General features: G+C 43.4%; 1 protein-coding gene across 2 annotated transcripts in view; it reads left to right on the top strand.

The window, feature by feature from the left end:
• The window catches only part of hsd11b1la (hydroxysteroid (11-beta) dehydrogenase 1-like a), a 35,488-nt gene extending 26,808 nt beyond the window's left edge, over positions 1–8,680 (top strand). For both annotated transcript variants that reach the window (XM_072594274.1, XM_072594276.1), the window contains exons 5-7: positions 138–231; positions 4,091–4,256; positions 5,627–8,680. In XM_072594274.1, coding sequence (XP_072450375.1) covers positions 138–231; positions 4,091–4,256; positions 5,627–5,831 — 465 coding nt within the window. In that variant the 3' untranslated portion in view covers positions 5,832–8,680. The remainder of the gene's footprint in view (positions 1–137; positions 232–4,090; positions 4,257–5,626) is intronic.
• Positions 8,681–27,268: the final 18,588 nt, after the last annotated feature.

Raw genomic sequence — 27,268 nt, forward strand, 5'->3', positions numbered from 1 at the left:
CATCTTCCTGATTAATGGTTAATGATGCACATTTTTTTTTGCAAAGTCATTGTTGACCCTGCACAGCCTTGTGTTTCCAGCAATGTACTACATGAACCTTTCTTTGGTCACATAATCTTTTTTCTTAAATATTTCAGGTGAACTTCCTGAGTTATGTCCAGCTGACAGCTGCTGCACTCCCCACTTTAATTAAAAACAATGGGTCCATCGTGGTCGTCTCCTCTCTTTGTGGTAAGCGTTTCACTGGGATTCTCTTCCCCAATTGCTGCCTGCGATACTTGTAGCAACAAGAGTAGGCCATTCAGTCCCTTGACACTCCTTCAACAATCACCAAGATCATGGCTGATCTGTGGCCTAAGTCTATATGCTTGCTTTGGGCCTAGATCCCTTGATACACTTGCTTACAGGATGTTGGTGAGGACACCTTTGTAGTTCTGTGCATAATTCAGGTTGCCCTGCTATAGGAAGGATTATATTAAATTTTGAGATGGTTTACAAGGATGTTACCAGGACTGGAGGGTTTGAGCTTGAAGGAAAGAATGGACTTTTTCCAATGGAGCATAGGAGATTGACGGATGACCTTATAGAGGTTTATAAAATCACTAGAGGCATAGATAACATGAATGGTGAATGCCTTTTCCCTAGCATTGCGGATTTCAAATCTAGAGGGCATATTTTTAAGGTGAGAGAGGAAAGATTTAAAAGGGACCTGAGGGGCAACGTTTTCACACAGAGGGTGGTTCATATGTGGAATGAACTGCCAGAGGAAGTGGTCGAGGCAGGGAGAGTTATAACATTTAAAAGACATTTGGACAGGTATATGAATAGAAAAGCATTAGAGAGATATGGGCCAAACTCAGGCAAATTGGATTAGTTTACATAGAACATAGAACGTAGAAAAGCACAGAACAGGCCCTTATGCCCATGAAGTTGTGCCAAGGATTACTCCTAATCTAAAATAAAATAACCTAACCTATGCACCCCTCAATTCACTGCTGTCCATATGCATGTCCAGCAGTCACTTAAATGTCCCTAATGATTCTGCTTCCACCACCATAGCTGGCAACGCATTCCATGCATTCACAACTCTCTGCGTGAAGAACCTACCTCTGACATCTCCTCATTACCTTCTTCCTAATATCTTAAAACTATGACCCCTCGTACCAGTCGATCCTGCGTTGGAGGAAAAGTCTCTGGCTATTGATTCTATCCATGCCTCTCATCACCTTGTATACCATGATCAGGTCACCTCTCTTCCTCCTTCTTTCCAGAGAGAAAAGTCCGAGCTTAGTCAACTTCTCTTCATAAGGCAAGCCCTCCAGTTCAGGCAGCATCCTGGTAAACCTTCTTTGCACCCTTTCCAAAGCCTCTGTATCTTTCCTATAGTAGGGTGACCAGAACTGGACGCAATATTCCAAGTGTGGTCTCACCAGGGTCTTGTAGAGCTGTAGCAAAACCTCGCGGCTATTAAACTCAATCCCCCATTAATGAAAGCCCAAACACCATATGTTTTCTTAACAACCCTATCCACTTGGGTGACAACTTTGTAGGATCTATGCACTTGAACACCAAGACCCCTCTGTTCCTCCATGCTGCCAAGAATCCTGTCTTTAATCCTATATTCAGCATTCAAGGTCGACCTTCCAAAATACATCTTCACACTTATCCAGGTTGAACTCCTACTGCCATTTCTCAGCCCAGGTCTGCATCCTGTCTATGTCACAATGTAGCCGGCAATAGCCCTCCATACTTTCAATGACACCTCCAACCTTTCCGTCATCAGCAAATTTACTAACCCACCCCTCAACCTCCCCATCCAAATCATTTATAAAAACTACAAACAGCAGATACCCAAAAATAGAGCCCTGCGGGACACCACTCACCACTGACCTCCAGGCAGAATATTTTCCATCTACAACCACTCTCTGCCTTCTGTTCAGAAAGCCAAATCTCCCTGTATGCCATACCTCCTGACTTAATGAATGAGCCTACCATGGGGAACCTTATCAAATGTCTTATCAAATCTTATCAAAACTTAGTTTGGGAAACTTGATCAGCATGGATGAGTTGGACCAAAGGATCTGTATGACTCTACAGTAAAAGTTTGTCTCAGATTCAAATTTAATGATTAAGTTTGCATAGACCACCATTTGAGGAAGGGAATTCCAAATCTCCACTGCTATCTGCTTTTTAATATCTCTCCTGAATAGCCTGGCCCTATGCCCCCAGTTCTAGAATCCATAACCAGTGCAAATAGTTTATCTACTCTGTCTTTCCTTGTTAATATCCTGAAGCCCTTGATGAGATCACCCTTAACCTTCTAAATTCTACAGAATTAACACCTAATTTGTCTAATTTCTCCTCATAACCTAAATCCTGAAGTCCAGGTGTCATCCTTGTAAAACTGTGTTGAATTTCCGCGAGGGTCAAAACATCCCTCCTCACGTGTGGCGCCCAGATCTGCTCACAGTGAGGTCTAACTTTTACCTCACAGGACCAGTTCCCTCTTCACCTGTAATGCTTTCCTTCTTACAATGGTCTCCACCATTGGACTCTAGTCATTCAAATTGGCAGCCAATAGCCAACATCTCAAATGCAATGAGGGATGGGCAACAAATTCTCGTCTAGCCTAAGTAAGAAAAAAATATTCCTCACCAGGGGTTGGATAAGGTCAGAAAGCTAATTGTTTTATTTGTTCCTGGGATGTGGGCATCATTGTTTAGGCCAATATTTATTGCCCACCCTAATACCCACTGGGAGTCAATCACATTACTGTGGGTCTGGAGTCACACAGAAGCCAGATTAGGTATTTCCTTCCTAAATTGTACCAGTGAACCAGATAGATTTTTGCAACCATTGACATGATCACCATGAGACTAGTCTTTTTAAAAATTGAATTAAAGTTTTGCCATCTGCGATGGTGGGATTTAAACCCGTGACCCCAGAACTTTAGCCTGGCGTTCTGTATTAGCAATCCAGTGACATTACCATGATGTTACTGCCTTCCCACGGGGTGCATTAGTTAACCTGAGGAAGGTGAAAGATTACAATCAAACCTTCTGCCTTGTAACAGGGAGGAAGCCAATGACAAAGGGATTCCATTCTTGACAAATATAGGAAAGTATCTGGAAGTGGGCATATAGAAAGAATTAAGCTCACTTTGACATCCATCTCTGTCCCACTGTAATCCACTGGCCAAATAATGAGTCTATGCACCATCTGATAGAATAGAATTATCTAATACAGAGTCAGTTTTCTTGTTTCCTTTAAAATTATGACAGGTGTTGCATGGAGTAGCAACAGAGAGAACTTTTCCTCTTCTCATATTGAGCTCAATCCCATAAATATGATACAGTTTCCAAAAAAATCCAATAGGATTTTCAGGCAAAACCCCTTCACCTATGAGGTAGTGAAGAATGCAGAACTTACCACCACAGGAGTGGTCAAAGCTTGGACAACAGGCATCTGAAAGGGAAGCTAAATGGGGGAGAATTGAATCAATGGGTACAATGATAGATTTAGATAAGGAAAGACTGGAGAGGGCTCAAGTAGAGTATAAACACTAGTATGGATGGGTTTGACTGAATTGGGTCTATTTAATAGAATCTCTGCACGATGGAAGCAAGCCATTTAGCCCATCGAGTGCACGTCGACCATCGAAAGAGCATCCCACCCAACCCCAGCCCATCCTTGCAACCCCGCATTTTCCATGGTTAACCCACATAACCTGGGTACTGTGGGCAATTTAGCATGGCCAATTCACCTAACATGCACATCAAGGGGAAATCACACATCAAGAGGAAACCAATGTAGACATTTGGAGAATGTGCAAGCTCCACACAGATGGTCACCGAAGGCTACAATCGAACCCAGGTCTGTGGTGCAGTAGGCAGCATTGCTAACCACTGAGCCACCATGCCGCCCTCTCTCTGCTATCTACCCTAAGTAATCTTATAAAATTTGGATTACCATGTAAACGTTGCAACAGACAACTTTGCTAGAGAACTGAGGGCAGCTAGAACCATGATGGTATGGGGACATTGAAAATCAGGAGATACAAGCAGCTTACTGTTTTATTTCTCTCCAACAGGAAAACTGGCTATCCCCTTTGCAACATCATATTCAGCTTCTAAATTTGCTCTGGATGGTTTCTTCACCGCCCTGCGTCATGAGCTCGTGATGCAGGGGAAGAATGTGTCAGTCACGCTGTGCATCCTTGCAATGATTGACACCGATTCAGCCATGGAAAAAGTCAAGTAGGTGTGAACAGGTTCATGGAGCAAGCTTACTCAAGGCAGCATGGAATACATGACAAAAATGATGGAGTATTGACAGCACAGGAACAGGCCATTCAGGCCCAACCTGTCCACCCTGGCGTTTATGCTACACATCAGCTTCATTCCAACCCCACAAGCACACTGGGAAGAGGAGTGGTGGTTTTGGGGTAACATTGCCAGGCTAGTCATCCAAGACCCAGGCTACGGTGCTGGGGATGTGGCTTCATATCTCACCATGGCACCTGGAATTTAAGTCTGGAATTGGAAGCTAGTCTCAGTAATGGGGAACATCTAACCATCATTGTAAAATCCATCCAGTTCACTGATGTTCCATTGGAAATGAAATCTGCCATCCCAGTCTGACCTACCAAAGTGATTGGCTCTGAACTGCCTGGGCAAGGTACTCTGTTCAAGGGCAACTTAGGACTGGATAACAAATACTGGCTTTACCATAATAGATTGAAGAGAAGCTCTTTTATATCCCTGTTGTGTTTATCAAATTCCCTTCAATAAGATCATAGAATCATAGAATCCCGACAGTGTGGAAGCAGGCCACTCAGCCCATCAAGTCGACACCAACCCTCCAAAGAGCATCCCACCCAGACCAAAGCCCCACCCTCTAAGCCCGAAACCCCCCTGCATTTCCCATGGCTAATTCACCTGACCTTTTAGATTAGATTCCTTACAGTGTGGAAACAGGCCCTTCGGCCCAACAAGTCCACACCGACCCTACGAAGAGTAACCCACCCAGACCCATTTCCCTCTGACTAATGCACCTAACATCATGGGCAATTTAGCATGGCCAATCCACACATCATTGGAACTTGGGAGGAAACCGGAGCACCCAGAGGAAACCCACACAGACACGGGGAGAATGTGCAAACTGTACACAGACAGTTGCCCGAGGCTGGAATCGAACCTGGGACCCTGGTGCTGTGAGGCAACAGTGCTAACCACTGAGCCACCGTGCCACCCCAACCTGCATATCTCAGTAAGAGGAAATTGGACCACCCAGAGGAAAACCAAGCGGACCCGGGGGAATGTGCAAACTCTACACAGACATAGACATGGGAGCAGAAGTAGGGCATCCAGTCCATCAAGTCTGCTCTGCCATTGAATGAGATCGTGGCTGATTTGATAACCCTCAAATCCACTTTGCTTCCTTTTCCCCATCACCCTTGATTCCCTTACTGGTTAAAAACCTGTCTGTCTCAGCCTTCAATATCCATTGTTCCCTTTGAGATTTGGTATTCTTGCAATTCTATCCTGATTTCTGCAAAAGCAAAAATCTTTGTTCATTTTCCTAACAAGGCTGTTGATTTTGCCGTGATCATTTCCTTCTACTGTAGATCCGTGAACATTAGAATGCCGACGGTTTCTCCAGCCTCTGAAGCTGCGCTGGCTATTATCAAAGGAGGAGCTGCGAGGGCTCAGGAAATCTATTACCCATGGTGGACCACTCTAACTGTCAGGATCCGAGACTGGTTTCCCGAAATGAGGGACAAGCTAATCCGCAGTTCCTTCCAAGAAAAAAGCAAAGAAGATGGAAGCTAACCTGGTGCTGTCACCGTGAGGGTTCAGTGAGGGTTAGACATGGTGTGGAGGAGCCAGTGTTGGATTGGGGTGTACAAAGTTAAAAATCACACAACACCAGGTTATAGTCCAGCAGGTTAATTTGGAAGCACTAGCTTTCAGAACGTTGCTTCTTCATCAACCACTTGATGAAGGAGCGTCACTCCAAAAGCTAGTGTGCTTCCAAATAAACCTGTTGGACTATAAAGTGATGTTGTGTGATTTTTAATTAAGAATTAAACAGAAGCTACAACACAGAGACAGACCACTTCACCCAACTAGTTTATGGTGGTATTTACTCTCTATGTCAATAAGTAGTCTTAGCTAGGTGTTCAACAGTTTGAACAACTCTCACATTGTTTGAATCACAAACTGTAGGATGTTTTGTTTAAGATGCCAGGTTGTCTTTAGGGCCTGGAATGTCCCAACAGAGACTGAAACAGGATCCAAGTTAATCCATAAAGACACAGGAGAACATATCTGTAAAATAAACTATGCTTTAAAAGAGTGCGGAGACACATCTTGGAGAATGGGATTAATTATTCCTCTCAAAAGCTGATACATGTGTGTGAGGCTATTGCTCTGTATTTAAATATTCTATCAAGTTAACTTTATAATTGAATGCTTATGCCTATAGTCTATAGTAGCCATTAGCCTCAATGGGGGAATGAGGTGACCTAAAAGTTACTTCACCACACTTGCACCTAGTCTCCTGTTGCATCATTGTGTGCTTTGGTGTTCTTGCTGTCTGATTGGTGAATCACTGCAGGATGCAACAAAAGACAAGAGGATTCCTGAAAGTGACTTGGTTGAAGTAATGATGGATTAATGCAAAGGTAAGCAAGCAAATGGAGCTAAAGTTGGTCATTATTATTCAGACAGACCCTTCAGCAAGATTAAAAATGATCTCAGTATGAAATATCACTGACTTCCTCATGTCTTGCCTTTCCTGGTTTTGTCTAATTTTCAGAGGTTTTTGGAGACTTTGAGGCCTTTTATAGAATAGAATATAGAATCCCTACAGCATGGACACAGGCCCTTCAACCCAACAAATCCACACCAACCCTCCGAAGAGTATCCCACCCAGACCTATTCCCCTATCCAATTACTCTACATTTCCCTGACTACTGCACCTAACCTACACATTCCTGACACTAAGGGGAATTTAGCCTGGCCAATTCACCTGACCTGATCATCTTTGAACTATGGGAGGAAACTAACACAGACACGGGGAGAATGTGCAAACTCCGCACAGGCAGTCACCTGAGGCTGGAGTCAAACCCAAGTCCCTGGCACTGTGAGGCAGCAGTTCTTAGAAGATAGAATCTCTATGTTGTGGAAGCAGGCCATTCAGTTCAAGCAGACCCTCCAAAGAGCATCCTACACAGACCCACTCCCTTACATTTCCCCAGTGGCTGATCCACTTAGCCTACATGTCCATGGACACTGTGGGCAATTTAGCCTGGCCAATCCACCTAACTGGCACATCTTTGTGACTGTGGGTTTCCTCAAGGACACGGGGAGAATGTGCAAACTCCACACAAACAGTCACCTGAGGCTGGAATTGAACCCAGGACCCTTATGCTGTGAGGCAGCAGTGCTGACCACTGAACCACCACGCCACTCCTGCTTCCTTTGTCCAAAGAAGATGAAGTTATTGCCTCTTTTAGGTAACATTTAGTGGTTCTATTCTATAGCAAATCAACTTTGATCTTCACTGAAGAAATATTCACAAAGAAATAAAATATACCCTGATATTCCAACTGATGAAGATAATGAATCATACAAATATATCAATTTGGCTAAGTATTGTACAATGCACTAAGGACCTCACCCTGCTTTTCTTTAACATAGTACAGTATAGGATATTTTACATCCATCAGACTGGCACAAAGGGCCTTAGTTTAAAGTCTCAGTTAAAAGATTACAGCTTTGTCAGTGGAGTCTTCCTTCAGTACTGACCTATCAGCAAGGAGGCTCTTGTAGTAGTGTCCCTACCCTGTGACCCTGGAGCTCTGGATTCAAGTCCCTTTCATTGACCAACATCTCTGAAGAGGTTAATTGGAAAGCCTAACTTCTGGTGAAGGGTCACTGGGTTTGAAACCATTAACCCTGCTTTTTCCTCAAAGGTGCCACCAGACCTACTGATTTTCACTCACCAGCAATTTCTATTTCGTTTCAGATCTCTAGCACCCATAGTTGTTTGTTTTATTTATTTGATTTGGTACTATCCTGAGCCCCAACAGTACAACACTACCTTAATACTTCCCTCTTGCTGTCAGCTTCCTGTTGAGATGGATGTTTTGAATGTTATAAACGACACTAACTATTTACATTGCTAGCATATCATTGACTTACACATGGTGAGGGTGCACTGATTAGTGTTATTGTATGTTACATTCACGACTGACTGTACACTGACTCCATTGCACTGAGAGTATTTCTAAAGGTGAAGTGGTACCTTTAAACTCCAATGTTACATATTGTGATGTCATGTCGTTGTCTTAAGGGAACATTACCTGCCTGACCTGGAATGTGTGCAACAAATGTAATACTATCCTCTGACAGTGCAGTTCTCTTAATATAACACTGTTGTAGCATTGTTTCTGTACTGTATATTCAACTTTATAGAACTTCCTTAATACTGCTCCTCTGCAAGTGCAGCCCTCCCTCACTACTGTCCCCAACAGTTCAATACTCCCTCAGGTCTGCCTCTCTGCAATATATCACTCCCTCAGTGCTGCTGTATATATGCATTGCCTTTAACAGAATTTAATGTTGGACCTTATGTTGTGACTCTACCTGCCAGTTCATCTGTTGTGAGTTTATAAGCTGATCAAACATATCAGTTAGTTTGCAGTAATGTCTGCTTCATAACTTATGATGTGTTTTACTGTTTTAAATAAACTAACCTACAGAGTTAATCAATCTCTGATCAGCAATTGATTATTTAACCATTAATAGGCCACACTGCAATGCCAATCTAGATAATGTGGTCATGTATTGTGACCACATTAAACCCAGAAACAGAAAAGCTATTCCCTGAGGAACAGCTGAAACCAGTCAGTGAATGCAGAGCCAAAGAAGAGATAGAAAGAGTGGTCATCAAATGTTCAGCCACAGAGACACACTGGAAGGATGAAGACTGTACATTCATCATCTTCAAGATATGAGGGGAGTAAATTGGAAACAGAATCAGAAAAAGGATCATCTTGTGTTGAGAACTTGTCTCTAGGCTGAGCAAAAGAGTTTCGTTGTTGCAGATAATGTTTGTAGAGTTTTCACATTCCATGTGTGCAACAGATGTGGAAATATTTTTCTCTGCGCCATGTTAGTGTAGTTCCGTTTGTCTGTCAACAAGGGGGCGATGCTGTTCCATGTACTTGGAAACCATTGATCTGCCCGTGCAAAGATAATCCTGCAGAGCCACCCAGTGATTGGTGGAAGTACTGCATACAAGGGTCCTCAAAACCAAAGTTCAAAATCACAACTTCTTCCCCAGAGTTTGAAAAAAAGAGCTTATCTGCCCAAATACCAACAAATGCAAGACCCCTCCTAAATCATGAGCAAAAGCTATGCCCAGGGCAATTTTGATGAGGAGTCGTACCAAAACGTTATCTCTACTTTCTCCCTACAGATGCTGCCAGACCTGCTGATTTCCATTAGCAACTTCTGTTTTTGGCTCAGGGCAGTTGTTCCTTGTCCTAGTAACCTATTTCCTTCACGCGGCACCTAAGATCATTGAAATGGTTACTGAAAGTGCTGGAGAAACTCAGAAGGTATGGCAGCATCGACAGAGAGAAAAAAAGAGAGTTTTGAGTCCAGTGTGACTCTTCTTCAGAAGCTAAGACAATTGACCCAGGCACTTAATTTGCTGATGGCTTGTGAGGAGCTTGCAGTACAGAGTATGGCTACTGCAAAGCCTATAACACCACAGCAATTAAACTTCAAAAGAACTTTTTTTAATCGCTCGTCTCAAATTGGCTAACTATTATTTTGTCTGTTGTAGAATAGTGAAATGTTCCAAGCAGGAGAACGCCACTTCACCCATCAATTCCATACTTTCCCCAGGAGTTGCTTAATCTAACCACGCTGCACTGTTTGCCTGAAACTCGCACCTTTAAAGTGAACCGAACAGTTGCCCACATATGCCTCCTGCACTCATGGGTTCCTCATTGCAAGCCGAGGCTGTGTGTGTCAGCTAGCTTTTTGACTGTGGGGTTAAACCATCTGCTTTTTCCCTGATGGCCATGTGCAGTTCCAGCAGGGGAAGCCTCTTCTGATTCCTCCCCACGTCACCCTCAATTCTGCAGCAGCACAAATTATAGTGTTCAACAGTTCCTGCTCCATGGGATTGGATTACACAGGCTGCACTTTCTCACCCCTCCACTAGGGGAGCTCACATTACTCGGGGATCTGGAAGAAATGAAAGTCTGACCAAAGCAATTAGGTATTTTGGAGAGGTAGCCAGGAAGGTAGTGCGTTTGATGCAATCTGTATGGATGTTTGCTGGACTTTTAACAAGTTGTGAGATGGTAGCTGATCGAAAACATGACTGCTCATGTAGGGGGGTTCGAAATGAAAGTGACAACCTGGGTCCAAACTTGGCTCAGGAAACCAAAGGACTGGAGTCATGTTAAAAACGGAAAGTGCTGGAGAAACTTGGCAGGTCTTAAAATCATTTGCAAAAGAAATGAGGGGAATATTAGAAAAAAAGATGCTTCACTGAGTGAGTAGTTAGAACATAGAACATTCCAGCGCAGTGCAGGCCTTTCGGTCCTCAATGTTGTGGAACCAATCTGAAGCCTATCTAATCTACACTATTCCATGGTATCAACCATATGTTTATCCAATGACCATTTAAATGCCCTTAGAGTTGCTGAGTCTACTACTGTTGCAGGCAGGCTGTTCCACACCCTTACTACTCTCTGAATAAAGAAAGTACCTCTGACGTCTGTCCTATGTCTATCACCTCTCAGTTCAAAGCGATGTCCCCTCATGCTAGCCATCACCATCTGAGGAGAAAGGCTCTCACTGTCCACCTTATCTAATCTGCTGATCATCTTGCATGACTCCATTAAGTCATCTCTCAACCTTCTCTCTAATGAAAACAGCCTCAAGTCCCTCAGCCTTTCCTTGCAAATATTGAACTACAGAAGCAATCACCCCAACATCCACAAATGAAGCTGCATCAGAACATTATTCCAACAAACCACCATACACAGCAACATAGAGGATTTACACAGAGCAGAGGAATATCACGTATACAGTGTATTCAAAAAGAACAGGTACCCAATGAACACAGTCCACAAATTTCTTAACAACAAACCCAAACAAGCAGACAAAACATGTCCAGAAACCCTAACCACTCTCCCCTACATCAAACACATCTCGGAAATGACTGCCAGACTACTCAGACCCCTTGGCATCATGGTTACCCACAAACCCACCAACACACTAAAACAGAAGCTAATGAACTTGAAAGACCCTATACAGACAACAAACAAAACTAATGTCATTTACAAAGTACCTTGCAAGAACTGTAACGAACATTACATTGGACAAACAGGCAGAAAACTAGCCCCAGGATACATGAACATCAACTAGCCAAAAAAAGACATGACCTGCTCTCACTAGTATCCTTACATACAGATAAGGAAGGACACCTCTTTGACTGGAACAACACATCCATCCTAGGACAAGCCAAACAGAGACACGCATGAGAATTCCTAGAAGCATAGCTTTCCAATCGGAACTCTATCAACAAACACATTGACTTGGATCCCATTTACCATCCCTGAGAAAAAGAACAGGAAATGACATTGACATAGGAAATGATATCACCACAGGAAATTACATCACCAACCCAAGGATATCCAAACACATAAATAGAAAGCGGGCTTCATTCAGAGGCTCACTGAAGGTGTCACCTAGTATGGTGACGAAACATCTGAACATGAACCTTCCAGCTCAGCAAGCAAACCTATATCCAGGACTTAGTTATTTTCACACTTTCCAGAATTGCTAACACCTCCTCCTCATGAATCTCAATCCCATCTAGTCTAGTAGCCTGTATCTCAGTATTCTCCTTGACAATATTGTCATTTCCCAGTGTGAATACTAACTAAGTTAGTTTATGGAATGCACTGCCTGCAAATGATATGCTTAAATATGCCTAGGCATGGTCGTTTTGTAATGCCTATAGTAAAAGCAGGTTAATTGGAACATTCAAGAGGGCAACGGATGATTTTTTGGATTTTAAAAAGTGTGCAAGACTTTCGGAAAAGAGCAGGAGATTGGCACTGGGTAGTGATTCTAGTATGAAGTGCTAGTGAAGGCAGGATGGCTGAATGGCCTCCATCTGTACTGTAACATATCTGTAATTTTGGGTCTTATTCCAGGATCTGATAGCCACGGAAGATGCCTTCATAACATGGTCAAAAAGGTCAAGTATCCACCTGCAAAATCCTTCCTAAACAATGGAAGGTGGAATAGGAGAGATTCCTGATCATCACTGTGATATAACCTTAAAGGCTCAAGCATCACCATCCAAAGGCTCCAGACTATAACCTGCATGTAAACGTTCCCAATGCCATGGCAAATGCAGCCTCCCTGTGTGAATGTAACACGCCAACAAATACTAATTACATAAAATCCATGAGATGTGGATCTGTAAGCTTTCAGGTATTTCACTCAACGACTGGTGCAGTTTACCAACCACTACTTACTAAGCTGTGAAGAAATAGAGTCATAGAGATGTACAGCACGGAAACAGACCCTTCAGTCCAACTCGTCCAGGCCGACCAGTTATCCCAAATTAATTTAGTCCTATTTACCAGCATTTGGCCCGTATGCCTCGAAGATACATATCCCCACCCCATTCATATACCCATCCAGATGCCTTCTAAATGTCGCAACTGTACCATCTCCCACCACTTCCTCTGGCAGATCATTCTAAACATGTACCACCCTCTGCAAGAAAAGGTTTCCCCTTGGGACCTGTTTAAATTGTTCCCCTCTCACTCTAAACCTATGCCCTCTAGTTCTGGACTCCCCCACCCCAAAGAAAAGGCCTTGTCTATTTATCCTATCCATGCTCCTCATGATTTTATAAACCTATATAAGGTCACCCCTAAATCTCCGACACTCCAGGGAAAACAGCCTTAGCCTTTTCAGCCTCTCCCTGTAGCTCAAAGCCTCCAACTCTGGCAAATCCTTGTAAATCTTTTCTGAACCATTTCAAGTTTCACAACATCGTTCACAATGGTTTCTAAGATTTTACCCACCACCAAGGTTAGGCTAATCGGTCAGTAATTTTTGTCTTTTGCTTTAGTCCATTTTAACCAAGTGTGTAACATAATCAGTTTTCCAGTCGTCTGGGATGCTCCCTGATTCCTGAAAGATCACCATTAACGCCCCCATTATCTCTTCAGCTATCTCCCTTAGAACTCTGAGGTGTAGTCTATCTAGTCCAGGTGATTTATCGACCTTCAGACCATTCAGTATTTCTGGCACCTTCTCCTTGGTGATGGCTACCATATTCAGCTCTGCCCCTCACTCTCTTGAATTTTTGTGATATTACTCATGTCTTCCACCGTGACAGGAAGTAATTATTCAGTTCTTCAGCCATTTCCTTGTTCCTCACTACTATCTCTCCAATATCATTTTCTAGCAGCCCAATGTCCACTTTTGCCTGTCCTATGTTCTTTACATATCTGAAGAAACTCTTACTGTCTTCCTTTATATTACTGGCTAACTTACCATCATATTTAATATTCTCCTTTATTATTTCCTTTCTTGTTGCCCTCTCTTGGTCTTTGTAAGCTTCCCAATCCCTGGTTTCACACTGCCCTTAGCCACATTATATGCTTTATCTTTCGCTTTTATGCTATCCGTGACTTCCTGAGTCAGCCATAGTTGCCTCATCCTCCCTGTACCATGCTTCTTTTTCCTCAGGTTGCATCTCCGTTGTATCTCCTGAATTACTCCCAGAAACTCCTGCCATTGCTGTTCCACTGTCTTTCCTGCTCGGCTCCTCCCTCCCAGTCAATTCTACCCAACTCCCCCCTCATGCTGCTGTAATTGCCGTTATTCAGCTGTAATACTATTACCTCTGTTTCAATCTTCTCCCTCACAAATTGCAGAGTAAATTCAAACATATTATGATCACTGCCTCCTCAGTGTTCCTTCACCTTAAGCTCCCTTATCAAATCTACCTCATTGCGCAACACTAAATCCAGTATTGTCTGCTTGCTTATGGTGACAAGTGATGTTCTGCAAGGCTCAGTGTTGACACCCCAACTTTTCTCTTTATGCATTAATGATCTAGATGAAGGAACTGAGGGCATTCTGGCTAAGTTTGCTGACGACACAAAGATAGGTAGAGGGACAGGTAGCATTGAGGAGGCAGGGAGACTGCAGAAGGATTTGGGTAGGTTAGGAGAGTCAGCAAAGTGGTTGCAGATGGAGTACAACATGGAACTGTGTGAGGTCATGTGCTTTGGTAGGAAGAATAGAGGCATGGACTATTTTCTAAATGGGGAGAAAATTCAGAAGGCTGAGTGCAGAAAGACTTGGGAGTTCTAATCCCGGTTTCTCTCAAAGTAAACTTGCAGGTTGAATCAGTAGTTAGGAGGACAAATGCAGTGATGGCATTTATTTTGAGGGGACTTGAATATAAAAGCATGGATGTACTTCTGAGGCTGTATAAGGCTCTGGTCAGACCACATTTGGAGTATTGTGTGCAGTTTTGGGCCCCATATCTCAGGAAGGATATACTGACATTGAGCGTGTTCAGCCGAGGTTCACGAGAATGACCCCAGGCATGAAAACCTTAACATATGAGGAACATTTGAGGACTCTGGGTCTATACTTGATGGAGTTTAGAAGGATGAGGGGGGATCTAATTGAAACTTTCAGAATATTGAATGGCCTGGACAGAGTAGATGTTGGGTAGATGTTTCCATTGGTAGGAGAAACTAGGACCTGAGGGCACATCCCTAAAGTAAAGGGATGACCTTTTAGAAGAGAGATAAGGAGAATCTTATTCAGTCAGAGGTTAGTGAATCTATCGAATATATATAGCCACAGAGGGCTGTGAAGGCCAGGTCATTGAGTATATCTAAGACTGTGAAAGCTAGGTTCTTGAGTATCACGGGGATCAAGGAGTACAGGGAGAACATGGGAGAATGGGGTTGAGAAATGAATCAGCCATGTTTGAATGACAGAGAAGACTTGCTGGGCTGAATGGCCTAATTTCTTTTATGGTCTTATGGTCTTAACATCCTTCCAATAGGCAGGAAACCAGAACTGCACACAATATTCTGAAAGTTTTTGGGTTTTCCTCATTGTCATTGGTCTCCCTAGTTCCTGAATTATGAAAAGCTGCCTGGACTGGTTATAATTACTGCAGCCTTTCACCAAATTCTGAGCTGATGTTGCTGAACAGAAGCACCATGGAGCTTTGAGGCAGCAGTGCTAACCACTGAGTCACCGTGCCAGCTGGGCACACAGAGAGAAGCCAAAATGATTATCTTAGGGGTTCCTTGCTAATAATTCCATTAGTCAGTCTGAGAGTTACTGAGAAGTGCTGTAAGTAGCAACTTGTACCTGTAAGGATTAACTGACATCACATGATGTGCTCTATCATCAGGATAGAAAAATCTGTCAAGGGGTCTTGTGTTTGAGTTCAAGACCCACGTGCTCCAGTGTGTGTCAGATACTCTCTGTCTGAGCAGGCTAATATATATCCACAAACAGATGCGGAACCTTTTAGGGGAAATCTGGTTGTGTGGAGCTAGTGTCCCTACCTCTGACCCAAGAGGCCCTGATTCAAGTCTTACTTGCTCCAGAGTGTGTTTGTAACAGAGTCGTAGAGTCCATTTACCACAGAAACAGACCCTTCAGTTCAACAAGTCAATGCCGAACGTCATCCCAAACTTGTCCCACCTGCCTGCTCCTGGCCTTCCAAACCTTTCCTATTGACGTACTTATCCAAATATCTTTTCAATGTTGTTACTGTACCCACATCCACCACTTCCTCAGGAAGTTCATTCTACACACAAACCACTCTCTATGTAAAGAATTTGCCCCTCGTGTAATTTATAAACCTCTCACATTAAAAAATGTGCCCCCCACCTTGAAATCCCCCATCCTAGGGAAAAGACAACTACCATTAACTCTATCTATACCCCTCATTATTTTATAAACATCTATAAGGTCACCTGCTACGCCCCAGTGGAAAAAGTCCCAGCCTATCTAGCCATTTCTTATAACTCAAACCTTCCATACACACTGATTTAAACATATCTGTAAAACATTGTGAAGCCCTTGTGCTGTTGGTGATAGTGTCCCAAAATCTGGCTTCAATACCTACCTGCTCCAGAGTGTATCAAAATATGTTTGAATAGCAATTATTAAAAATATCTAAGAGACTGTACCTGTGCAGAGCTAACCAGTGTGCTGTCTTGTTGTCTGTATGAAATGCTTCTTAAGCTGAGACTGACGTCACAGGAGAGACTATCTCAGGGAATGAATGTAACTATTGAGTAATATGTAATGAGCTGTTACTGTTTGTCAAGATTGAACTTCTTCTTCTGCCAAAGACCTTGTAGGCACCTCTCCCACATGCTATCGATAATTCAGACCAGTACTAAATTGGGGCAGTGAATCTACCCAAGACACCTCAGACAGTTTAGACAGACAAGTGTGATGTTACAAGGTAGTGTCCAGAGTGGTTGCCTGAAGATGGACCTGAGCCACACAGTACTGTGAGACCATGCTGTGGGAGCTGCCTACAGCTGCCTTGACTAAAGTGCCTCAGCTTTTATGAGCCATATATAAACATAGGCTGACTGGATTTAGCCCCTTGATTGCAGACTGTAATAAGTAATTGATAGTAAATGAAGCACTTTACAGACCTGTGGAAATGTATTGAAAATGTGTTGCTGGAAAAGCACAGCAGGTCAGGCAGCATCCAAGGAGCAGGAGAATCGACGTTTCGGGCATGAGCCCTTCTTCAGGAATCTGAAGCCCTTCCTGAAGAAGGGCTCATGCCCGAAACGTCGATTCTCCTGCTCCTTGGATGCTGCCTGACCTGCTGCGCTTTTCCAGCAACACATTTTCAGCTCTGATCTCCAGCATCTGCAGTCCTCACTTTCTCCCTGTGGAAATGTACACAAACCACCATCTCGCTGGGGCTGTTGACACTTGGATTTATACCAAGGGGCATTTTATTTTAGAAGCAGTTCTGTGCTGTTATCCCTTGTGACGTACACATACCCACATGAACACACATGCACATAAAAACACAAACACACACACAATGCATATAGACACATGAACACCCACAGACACATGAACACGTACATATACACAGACACATATATGCATGCCACACCTACACACATGAACGCACATCAGCAAATGCACATGAACATATAAACACACACAGGCACACCAACACACATGAACACACACACACACACAAATGCACATAAACATATAACGACACACATGAACACAAACATAGACACACACATATGTTCTGGTAAAAGCTTTTCTGTGATAATCAATAGCAGGGCCTCTGGCTGATCACTCACTCCTCACTCGTGTGGAGTTTCTGGACCCAATTCGATCTTGTAAAGATCCTGTTGCACAACCTCTTCATAAGCTGAAGAGTGAAACCTCTCTCTGTTGGTACAAAGTACAGCATACCCTCAGCTGGCCTTTCACTATATTACACCTTAAATTTAACAAAAGGAAATTGACTTGATCCTGCCTGAGCCTACTGCCCCGAAATTCAGATTGCCTAGCGTAGTCTAGGACCAAGATTACAATAAAGAGGAACTGGAGTACAGAGTACAGTCTGCATATTCTGCTCTTCAGCATGTTCAGAAGTGATCTTGGGCTTTGGCATCATTTTCCACCCCCTCTCCATGTCCCTAATTCCCTGAGAAGCCAAGCATCTGTCTATCCCAGTTGTAAATGTATTCAATAATGGAACAATCTATTGAAACAGAGATTTCCAAACCCAATGAGTGAAGTTAAAAATCACACCACACCAGGTTATAGACCAACAGGTTTATTTGGAAGCACTAGCTTTCGGAGCGCTGCTCTTTCATCAGGTGGTTGTGATGAAGGAGCAGCACTCCAAAAGCTAGTGCTTCCAATAAACCTGTTGGTCTATAACCTGGTGTGGTGTGATTTTTAACTTTGTCCACCCCAGTCCAACACCGGCTCCTACAACATTCTCCTCATCTCAATCTGAAATGATCCAGCTCCTTATGCAGACGCTGTGTCCACTATGTTGTAAATTCCCTGACCAGCCGAAACAATCCCTCAGTGTCTCCCCTGTGAAGCCCCCTCAGATTTGTGAAAGTTTCAATCAGACCACCTCTTATTGTTCTAAACCCTAGAGAAAAACCTTAGGTTTCTGTGCGGCAGATGTTGGGGAATGCGTGCCAAAGATGAAAAGCATTGTTATTAAAAAGCAGAGATGCGGCATTTAATTGTAATTTGAAGGCTGATAATTTGACGTCAATTACAGTAATTGAATTAAGGGCTTCTCCCTTCATTTAAAGGGCATTGTTTACAGCCACAATGTTCTGCTTCTCTCTCACCGAATCCTGAGCGATACTTGCAGGCTGCTTTGAAACTGGAGCAGGCTTTGAAGTCCATCTTTCCTGATTAATGGCACATTCATCAGTGTGATTTGCACAGGTATGTGGGAGAGAGGATCGCCTCTCTAACTATAGGACACGCAGCCTCAGTGAGATAATATTGAACAAAAGCCCATACCTAACTGTGACAGCAATTAAAAAGTGCAAAGATCATCTTAAAACCATGCACAGCAGCCTGAATGTTGTTACTATTCAATGAACAAAAAGCTCAATTACCCCATTGGAACTTGAGTTAAGAGCTTGGGTTAGTGGGAAATCTATACTGACGAGAAAGAAAGAAAGGTTTGCATTTATATAGTGTCTTTTCGAAATACAGAACATCCTCCAAGCTAATCAAGTACTTTTGCAGTATAGTCTAGTTACTGTTATAATGCAGGGAATGCAGCAGTGAATTTCTGGCCAGCGATCTCCCATAAACAGCAACTGGATAACGTGCAGATAATCATTTTTCTGGTGATGTTAGTTGAGCATAAATCTCGGGAACTGGGAGAACACCCTCACTTTTCTCCTCATGATATCACACAAACTTTTAAGTGCACCTGAAAGGGCAGTCAGGCCCACAGTTTACTGTCTCATCTTGCAGGACTTCTCAACCAGCCTTGGTTGCGCCTGGCTAGATATCACACTCAAGTCTTTGGAACAGGACAATTTTCACATGTAGAGGGAAAACAGTAAGCTAGTCTTTTCCCACTCCCTTGTTTATAACTCATGGGGTATATGGGTAGACTGGAGTACTGTAGGCCCAGCAGACTTAGCTGTGTTCCACTTGACTAGGCACAATAGAAAGGAAGATCAGTTTAAACCAGTTTAGTCCACACTATTCAACAGGCGGTGAGATAATGTACTTTTAAGGGGTCATATCTAAAACCACTGTCCATTGCTCTCCACCAAGTGACAGGAGATTGTATAGTTCCACATATTCTGTAGACAATGTATGAATAGCAGCATAGTTCAGACAATGGCATTCCAGTTACCATTGTATGAATATTGTCTTATCTTCATGTTGTTTTACCAGTTTTTGTTTAATGTTTGGCGATGGCATCTGGGAGACAACAGATTGCAACTCGGCTGGTTTGAACATTGGCTGCTGTGGTTCTGCAGGCCAGTTTGTGTGTGGTAGCCTATTCTATGCTGGCACAGATCAATAACATTGGCATGAGGTCGACTGGTGGCTTTTCCTCCAATGAGCTCTCTTTTCCACCATTTGGTTGTTTCTTTTGTCCTCTGCTTTGTCCTCATCTAGCCTGAACGCTTGCCCCTGGGGCATTCAGTCAAAACATAGCTTTCTGATTGATCCTGGTCAACTTGAAGTCTTGCCTGCAGCCATCCTTGTTCCCCAGACCTGGGCAACCTGTCAGTCCCCTGCCACTAATAAGTTCAATGTAGAACATGCCTTCGAGAATGTGGCTGTCACCCATTTGGCTCATATGACCCAACCTATAGTATAAGGTGCCACCTCTGAATATTGAGATGGTATACATCTTCATTGGAAATCAAGTAATTCCATACGATCTTGCTCTGACTCACAGCCTGGTGGCAAGATGAAGATACAGCAAGATGTTTCTTAAATAAAGTGAATGTTTTCATTACATGGATGAATCTGGTAAAATTCTCTCTTTAGCAGAACAAGACCAAGCCTACCATAAAACTGATTGAAGAGGACAAACACACTGGTGTACCCTGAATGTCAGTGTTTGTTCATATTCACCACTGTCTTCCCATGAAGCAGCACTGTGGCACAGTGGTTAGCACTGCTGCCTCACAGCGCCAGAGACCTGGGTTCAATTCCCGCCTCAGGCGACTGACTGTGGGGAGTCTGCACGTTCTCCCCATGTCTGCGTGGGTTTCCTCTGGGTGCTCCGGTTTCCTCCCACAGTCCAAAGATGTGCGGGTCAGGTGAATTAGCCATGCTAAATTGCCCGTAGTGTTAGGTTAGGGGTATGGGTGGGTAACGCTTCGGCAGGTCGGTGTGGATTTGTTGGGCTGAAGGGCCTGTTTCCACACTGTAATGTAATCTAATGATGTGGCCAACATTCATCTGAGGCAGTGGAGGTGAAATCCACTTTTTTGTGTGGTATAATTTATCCTTGCCTCATTCCTGCAAAAGAATGTGATGAAAAACGAAGCCAGAGATTTATATTTTCAAATAGTTTGCTGTTGGTCCACATTCAACCTACAAACAGTTGAATTAGGAGCAGAAGCTATCTGATTTTCCATTCTCTAAAACCGTGGTGGCTCAGATTATTCCATAATCCTGCCCAGGCCTGATAACCTCACATCCCCTTTGCTTGAGTTCAGGAGCAGTGAAATCTTGCTTCCATTGTACAGGAGGTTGGTTCGATGTAGTTTTGGTCTCCCTGTCTCAGGGAAGATATCATTGCTATAGAGAGAGTGCAGTGAAGGTTCACTCACCTCGTTTCTGAGATTGCAACCTCGTGCGATGAAGAAAGATTGGGCAAACTGGGTCTGTGTTCTTTAGACTTTCGAAGAGAAACACAATCTCATTGAAGCTTACAAAATACAGGAAAAATCTTTCCCCTTGGCTGAGAAATCCAGAACCAAGGGACAAAATTTAAAAATAAAAGAGATGCTACTTGGTTCTGAGATGAGAGAAATATTTTTATCCAGAGGACTGTGAATCTGAGGAAATCTTTTACCACAGATGGAAGTTCAGGTTTTGCGTGTCTTTAAGGGTGTTACCAGGACTCTGGAGAATTTAAGTTATGAGGAGAGACTGGATAGGCTGGGATTTTTTTCACTGGAGAACAGAAGGTTGAAGGTTGGGCTTATAGAGATTTATAAAATCATGAGGGGCATAGTTAAGGTGAATAGCAAAGGTCTTTTCCCCAGGCTAAGGGTGTTCAAAATGAGAGGTCATAATTTTAAGGTGACAGGGGAAAGGTTGAAAAGGGACTGGAGGGGCAACTTTTTCTTGTGGAGGGTGGTTTATGTGTGGAATGAACTGCCAGAGGAAGTGGTAGATGTGGGTACCGTTACAACATTTTAAGGACATTTTGGTGGGTACACATCCTGAAACAATCCAGGTACATGAACAGGGAAAGTTTAGGAGGATATAGACCAAATGCAGGCAAATGAGACTAGTTCAGTTTAGTTTGGAAACTTTGTCAGCATTGACCAGATGGACCAAAGGGTCTGTTTTCATTATGGATGACTCTATGACTCGAAAGACTGATAGATTTCTGATTACCAGTGGTGTACGGTTAATGCAGATGTAGTGAGTAAAAGGCATTGAAGCGCTTGATCAGTCATAATTGAACAGCAGGGAAGACTTGGCAGGCCGAATGGCCTACTGCTGTTCTTATGTTCCTGTCTATCTAACTCTGCCTTAAAAAGACTCAATCGGAGCCACCTTTCAAGGGAGAATGTTCCAAAGACACACAGGACTCTGTGATGGTATGAATTCACTCCTGTGTACACTGAGGGGAATCTCTGCACTAGGACAGGACTGGGTTGGTGTAAAATTCTGCTGGGAATCTGGTGCTGCCTGCTTGTCTTTGTCAGCACAGGGATTGGCTGGAGTGACCTTTGCTGGGTGTAAGCCTTTGTTTTCGTATCGAGGGTCTGTGATGTGTGCAGTGCAAAGGTTCCTTTTCTTCCCAGCTCCCCTCCCCTGTAGATCAAAAAGAAAAGAGCCTTTCTTCGCTGGGAATCAGGGTTTAAACACCTGCAATAGATTAGTGGTGCTAATGTGGGTCTAATAAAAGGGCCTCTCCACAAACCTCCCGTCGCACGCTCCCCTCCCCCCTTCCCCTCCTTTGGTGAATTTTCATCCTCCCTTGAACTGGTGGCCCTCGCCCCCTTTGGTCTTCCCCCCTCCACACTCTGCTGAAGAGATTTGGTCCCTGCCGTTGAGATGGAAAAAGGCTGCAGGAACTCTGTGAAACAAGGGGCCAGCGTACTTCAAAGCTTTGATAATGTGGCAGACAAAGGTTGCTGAGGAGTGTGTTGTAGCATGCACAAAGGGGAAAGCTTTACGACAGCATCCATACCAAACACCATCCTCCACAGACACTTACATTCTGTTCTTTTCCCTCAGTTTCTTAGGATGTCCCTTTTCTCTAACATGTGCAATGTTTGACCCCCACTCCACTCCAGAAAACTCTCTTGCAACGGTTTGGCCAAAAAAAATAAGTATTGTCAATGATTTGTTTATTTTTCAATACACTCACCCTTTCAGCTACCTACAGACTCTATAAACTCCTGATCTCCCTCCCTAAATGTTAACAACTGTTGAATTTTTAACTTTATTTAATTTTTCCACTTAAACCAAGAACAACAGTAATACTCTACTTTTAACTTTGTCTTTCTGTGTTGCTATTTCTACCTAAGTTTTGTTCCTTTGTACCGAAGAAGGTGCCATGTGTATGGTGACATTGTACACTTTTCACTTTATTCCTGTACTTCTGTGTTTGAGTACACGTGATAATAAAGATTAACTCAAATCAAATCAAATCTACATCTTTCCACCTCTCTTAAGATACTCCTCAAAACTCACCTCTTTGACTGAACCTCTGCTCATCTGCACAAATATCTCCTCAATCATGCGATTCTATGCCAATTCTGTTTGAACATTAGAAGCTTGAGGCGGCCATTCAGCCCCTTTGAGCATGCACATCATTCCATAAGATAATGATTGTTTTGATTGTAGCCTACTCAACCTGCTATAGCCCCACCCCCAGTTCTCTTGACTTCCTTGTTAGTCAAAAATCTAGCTACCTCTGCCTTTAAAATATTCAGTCCCTGTGTTTTAGGATGTGCTATTCTATTTAATGACACTATCCAGATATAAGTTGTTTTCTTACTTGGATCTTGGGAGGATATGATGGCTGATGTTTCATTGTATTTGGGGTGAACTAGAGAAACCAGCCCTGTCTCTGTTTCCAGCCCCAAGCTCACCTCCTAGAGGTTGGGTGGGGGGGCTGGAGGGGAAGGGTGCATGAGTGGAAACAGTTACTAGTTGGAGTTTTCACGGCATACCCCATTAATTGGTCTGGAGATGGGTTCCTCCTTCAATTCAGGATGAACAGCAGGCTTTTGATCCTCTATCATGTGGTTAGTTTGTGTTCCTCATAGACTGGTTGAGAAGAAGGTAAAATAAAGAACAATCTTCAGACCTAGACTTACTTTGATTGTTCACAAAACTTATCTTTTTTTACCAAACTGGCAGGAGAGTTTGTATGGAGTGGGGTGGTTGTCAAACTTTTACATGTGAAAGTAAAATTTTTTTATTATCCATTAACACTGAATTGCATTGAATTGATTGTCACGTGTACCGAGACTTTGTCTTGCGAGCAATACAGGCAGATCAAGAGTTAAATAGCATAGATAAGTAAATAATAGGTACAAGTGAATGTTAAGAGTTTGTGAGTCTATTCAGTATTCTAACAACAATAGGGTAGAAACTGTTTCGAAACCGGCTGGTGTGTGTGTTTAGGCTTCTGTACCTTCTCCCCGATGGTAGAGGTTGGAGGTAAATGTTGCCAGGGTGGGAGGGATCTTTAAGAATGCTGGTGGCCTTTCCTTGACTAAATACTGTGATACATGGTGATTATAGATATAGCAGGTTCTGACTTAAAAGTTATTAGGAAAGGAATAATCTACTGTTTATGTGCTCTCGTCCACAGAGTCTCACTCTGCAGTATCTACAGTGATCCTTCTTGTCTGTTCTAACCCAGCCCATACTGTGGTATTTGTGTAACATTGAGAGGTGACCTTATTGAGGCTTATAAAATCGTAGGGACATAGATAAGATTGCCAAGGATCTTTTCCATGGTGAGGGGAGGGAGGGAATTCAAAATTAAGGGAACATATTTTTAAGGTGAGAGAAGAAAGATTTAAAAAGGACATGAAGGGCAACTTTTTTACACAGAGTGGTTAGTGTGTGGAATGAACTGCTAGAAAAAGTGGTGGATGCAGGTACAGTTACAATGTTTAAAAGGCATTTGGATAAGTACATGAATAGGAAAGGTTTGGAGGGATATGGCCAGTGCTGGAAGATGGGATAAGTTAACTTCGGAACATGGTTGGCATGGACTGGTTGGTCCAAAGATTCTGTTTGCATACTGTATGATTCTGAGAGCCTCCGTGTCCCTTATGCTATTCCATGCTGGTGAACATTTGTCTCCATTTGAATGGCACCAACATTGAACCTGGCCTCGGATGTCAGCAGTCTGGTAATAGCAAACAATGATTCATAGTTGATGTATATCACCTAACCCATGCCACAATCCTCTTCCTGCTTTTTTAACTGTGGTATTTCCTTAAATGAGCTCACAATGGGTAATGCTGTCACCTCGGACTCCAATGTTTTTGTGGTTTGTGTCCCAAATCACAGGGGAAATCTAGGTTGATACTCCAGTGGAATACTGAGGGAGTGCTGCACTGTCAGAGGAGCCATCTCTCATATGTGAGATATACCAAGGTTTCCCTCTCATAGTTGAATATCCCACGGCAATATTTTGAAAGGCAGCACTGGCGTTCTCCCTGATGACCTACCTTACATAGATCCCTCAGTGATCATCACCAAACAAATGAAGCAAAGAGCCGCAGATGCTGAAAATCTGAAACAAAAACAAGTTGCTGGAGAAACTCAGCAGGTCTGGCACACTTGCGAAGAGAAACATTTCAGTGACCCATAGACAGGACTGTTTTGAAGAAGGACAGGATTTATAGAGTTAATGGTAAGGCCTGAGGAGTGTTGCCAAATGGAGAGGCCTAGGGGGAGCAGGTGCATAGTTCCTTGAAAGTGGAGGCACAGGTAGACAGGGCAGTAAAGAAAGCATTTGGCATGCTTGCCTTTATTGGTCAGAGCATTGAGTATAGGCATTGAGAGGTCACATTGCAGCTGTACAGGACATTGGTTAGGCCACTTTTGGAATATTGTGTGTAATTCTGGTCTCCCTTCTATCAGGAGTATGTTGTGAAACTTGAAAGGGTTCAGAAAAGATTTACAAGGATGTTGCCAGGGTTGGAGGATTTGAGCTATAAGGAGAGCTGAACAGGTTGGGGCTATTTTCCATGGAGCGTCGGAGGCTGAGGGGGTGACCTTCTGTAGGAAAGATGTAATAGAACTTGAGAAGATGCAGAAAAGATTTTCAAGGGCGTTGCCAGATCTGTAGGATTTGACTTAAAGGGAGAGGCTGAATAGACTGGGCCATTTTTCCCTGGAGCACCGGAGGCTGAGGGGTGACTTTATACGGGTTTATAAAATCATGAGGGGCATGGATAAAATAAGTAGACAAGGTCTTTTCCCTGAGGTGGGAAAGTCCAAAACTAGAGGGCACAGGTTTAAGGTGAGAGGGGAAAGATATAAAAAGGACCTGAAGGGCAACTTTTTCACACAGAGGGTGGTGCGTGTATGGAATGAGCTGCCCGAAGGAGTGGTGGAGGCTGGTACAATTACAACATTCAAAAGGCATCTGGATGGGTACATGTATAGGAAAGGTTTAGAGGGATTTGGGCCAAATGCTGACAAATGGGACTAGGTCAGATTGGGATGTTTGGACAGTGTGGATGAGTTGGACCGAAAGGTCTGTTTCTGAGCTGTATGAATCTTGAAGTATAAGAGTCGTACTGGAATCAAAACGTTAACTCTATTTTTCTCTCTCCACAGATGCCACCGTCACTCCTTGGCCTTGTAGTTTATCGCACGTTGTGGCTAATGAAGGTAATTTGTGAGGCAGATTTAACATTTCAATGTCGAGAACTAATTCAAGCAGTTGCTTTCCCATTTATTGAGTCTGTCAACATTGATTATTGAATTCACAAAGACTATCAACACTCAGGGGCTGATTTTGAAGTTTCGCTGATCCATTTAACAGGACTCCCTGTGAGAATTTACCCTAGAACCTGTCAGCTCCATGGACAGCAGGAGACTGGTGACTTAGCTTTGCTCTTACACAAGAGACATTGGCTGCTACAAGCAATCCCGCTCAATCCCAGCTCAGAAGCAGATGATCAGGCTGCTAAGGAGGGGGTAGTGAGACTTTCTCCTTTGATTTGGCAACACCCTCATACCCACCTCTTAGCACCACCCCTGTTGCTTCCCCTCTGATTGACTTTCACACAGTCAGGATTCCCAAATGACCTGGCTGTCAATGTTGTCACCTCATCTCAACATTCAGCAGGTGGCTGTGAGTCTGGAGGACAGCCTCTTGCCAAATGTCAACACGTTGTTGAATCCACTTCTGCATGGAAGACTCTTAGAAAAGTCTTCGTTTACAGTTCATCGTGCCATTTTATTTTGTTTCACTTTCATGCCTCTGTCCCCTTTCTTGATCCCTCACTCAAAGTTGTTGATTCTGATCGAGAATTATAGAACCAAGGGCAACAAGAACTTGCATATATTTGGCACCTTTAACCTCAGGGAACGCCCCAAAGCACTTCACAGGAATACGACAAAATAAACATTGTCACTCAGCCTCTTAACGGGATATTAGGACAATCTGGGCCATGGAAATTTCTAGTAATTTGCGCCTACAAGAAGGTCACCAATAGTGCCATGATGAAAATCCAGGATGCTCAAGAGGCAGGTCTGGAGGACATCAAGGTGGGAAAGTGATAGGGCTTGAGGAGGTCACAGAGACTGCAGAGGACGAGGGATGGGACAGTGCACTACATCAGCGTGCAGTATCTAGGCCTCATTAGGGGCCCCTCTGTTGGAGTTGTGGATGTGGATCCCTTGTGCTTGGGTCAGGGGTAGAGTTACCATGCTCGGGT

This window comes from Chiloscyllium punctatum, chromosome 24, assembly GCF_047496795.1.
Source record: "Chiloscyllium punctatum isolate Juve2018m chromosome 24, sChiPun1.3, whole genome shotgun sequence".
Lineage (NCBI taxonomy): Eukaryota > Metazoa > Chordata > Chondrichthyes > Orectolobiformes > Hemiscylliidae > Chiloscyllium > Chiloscyllium punctatum.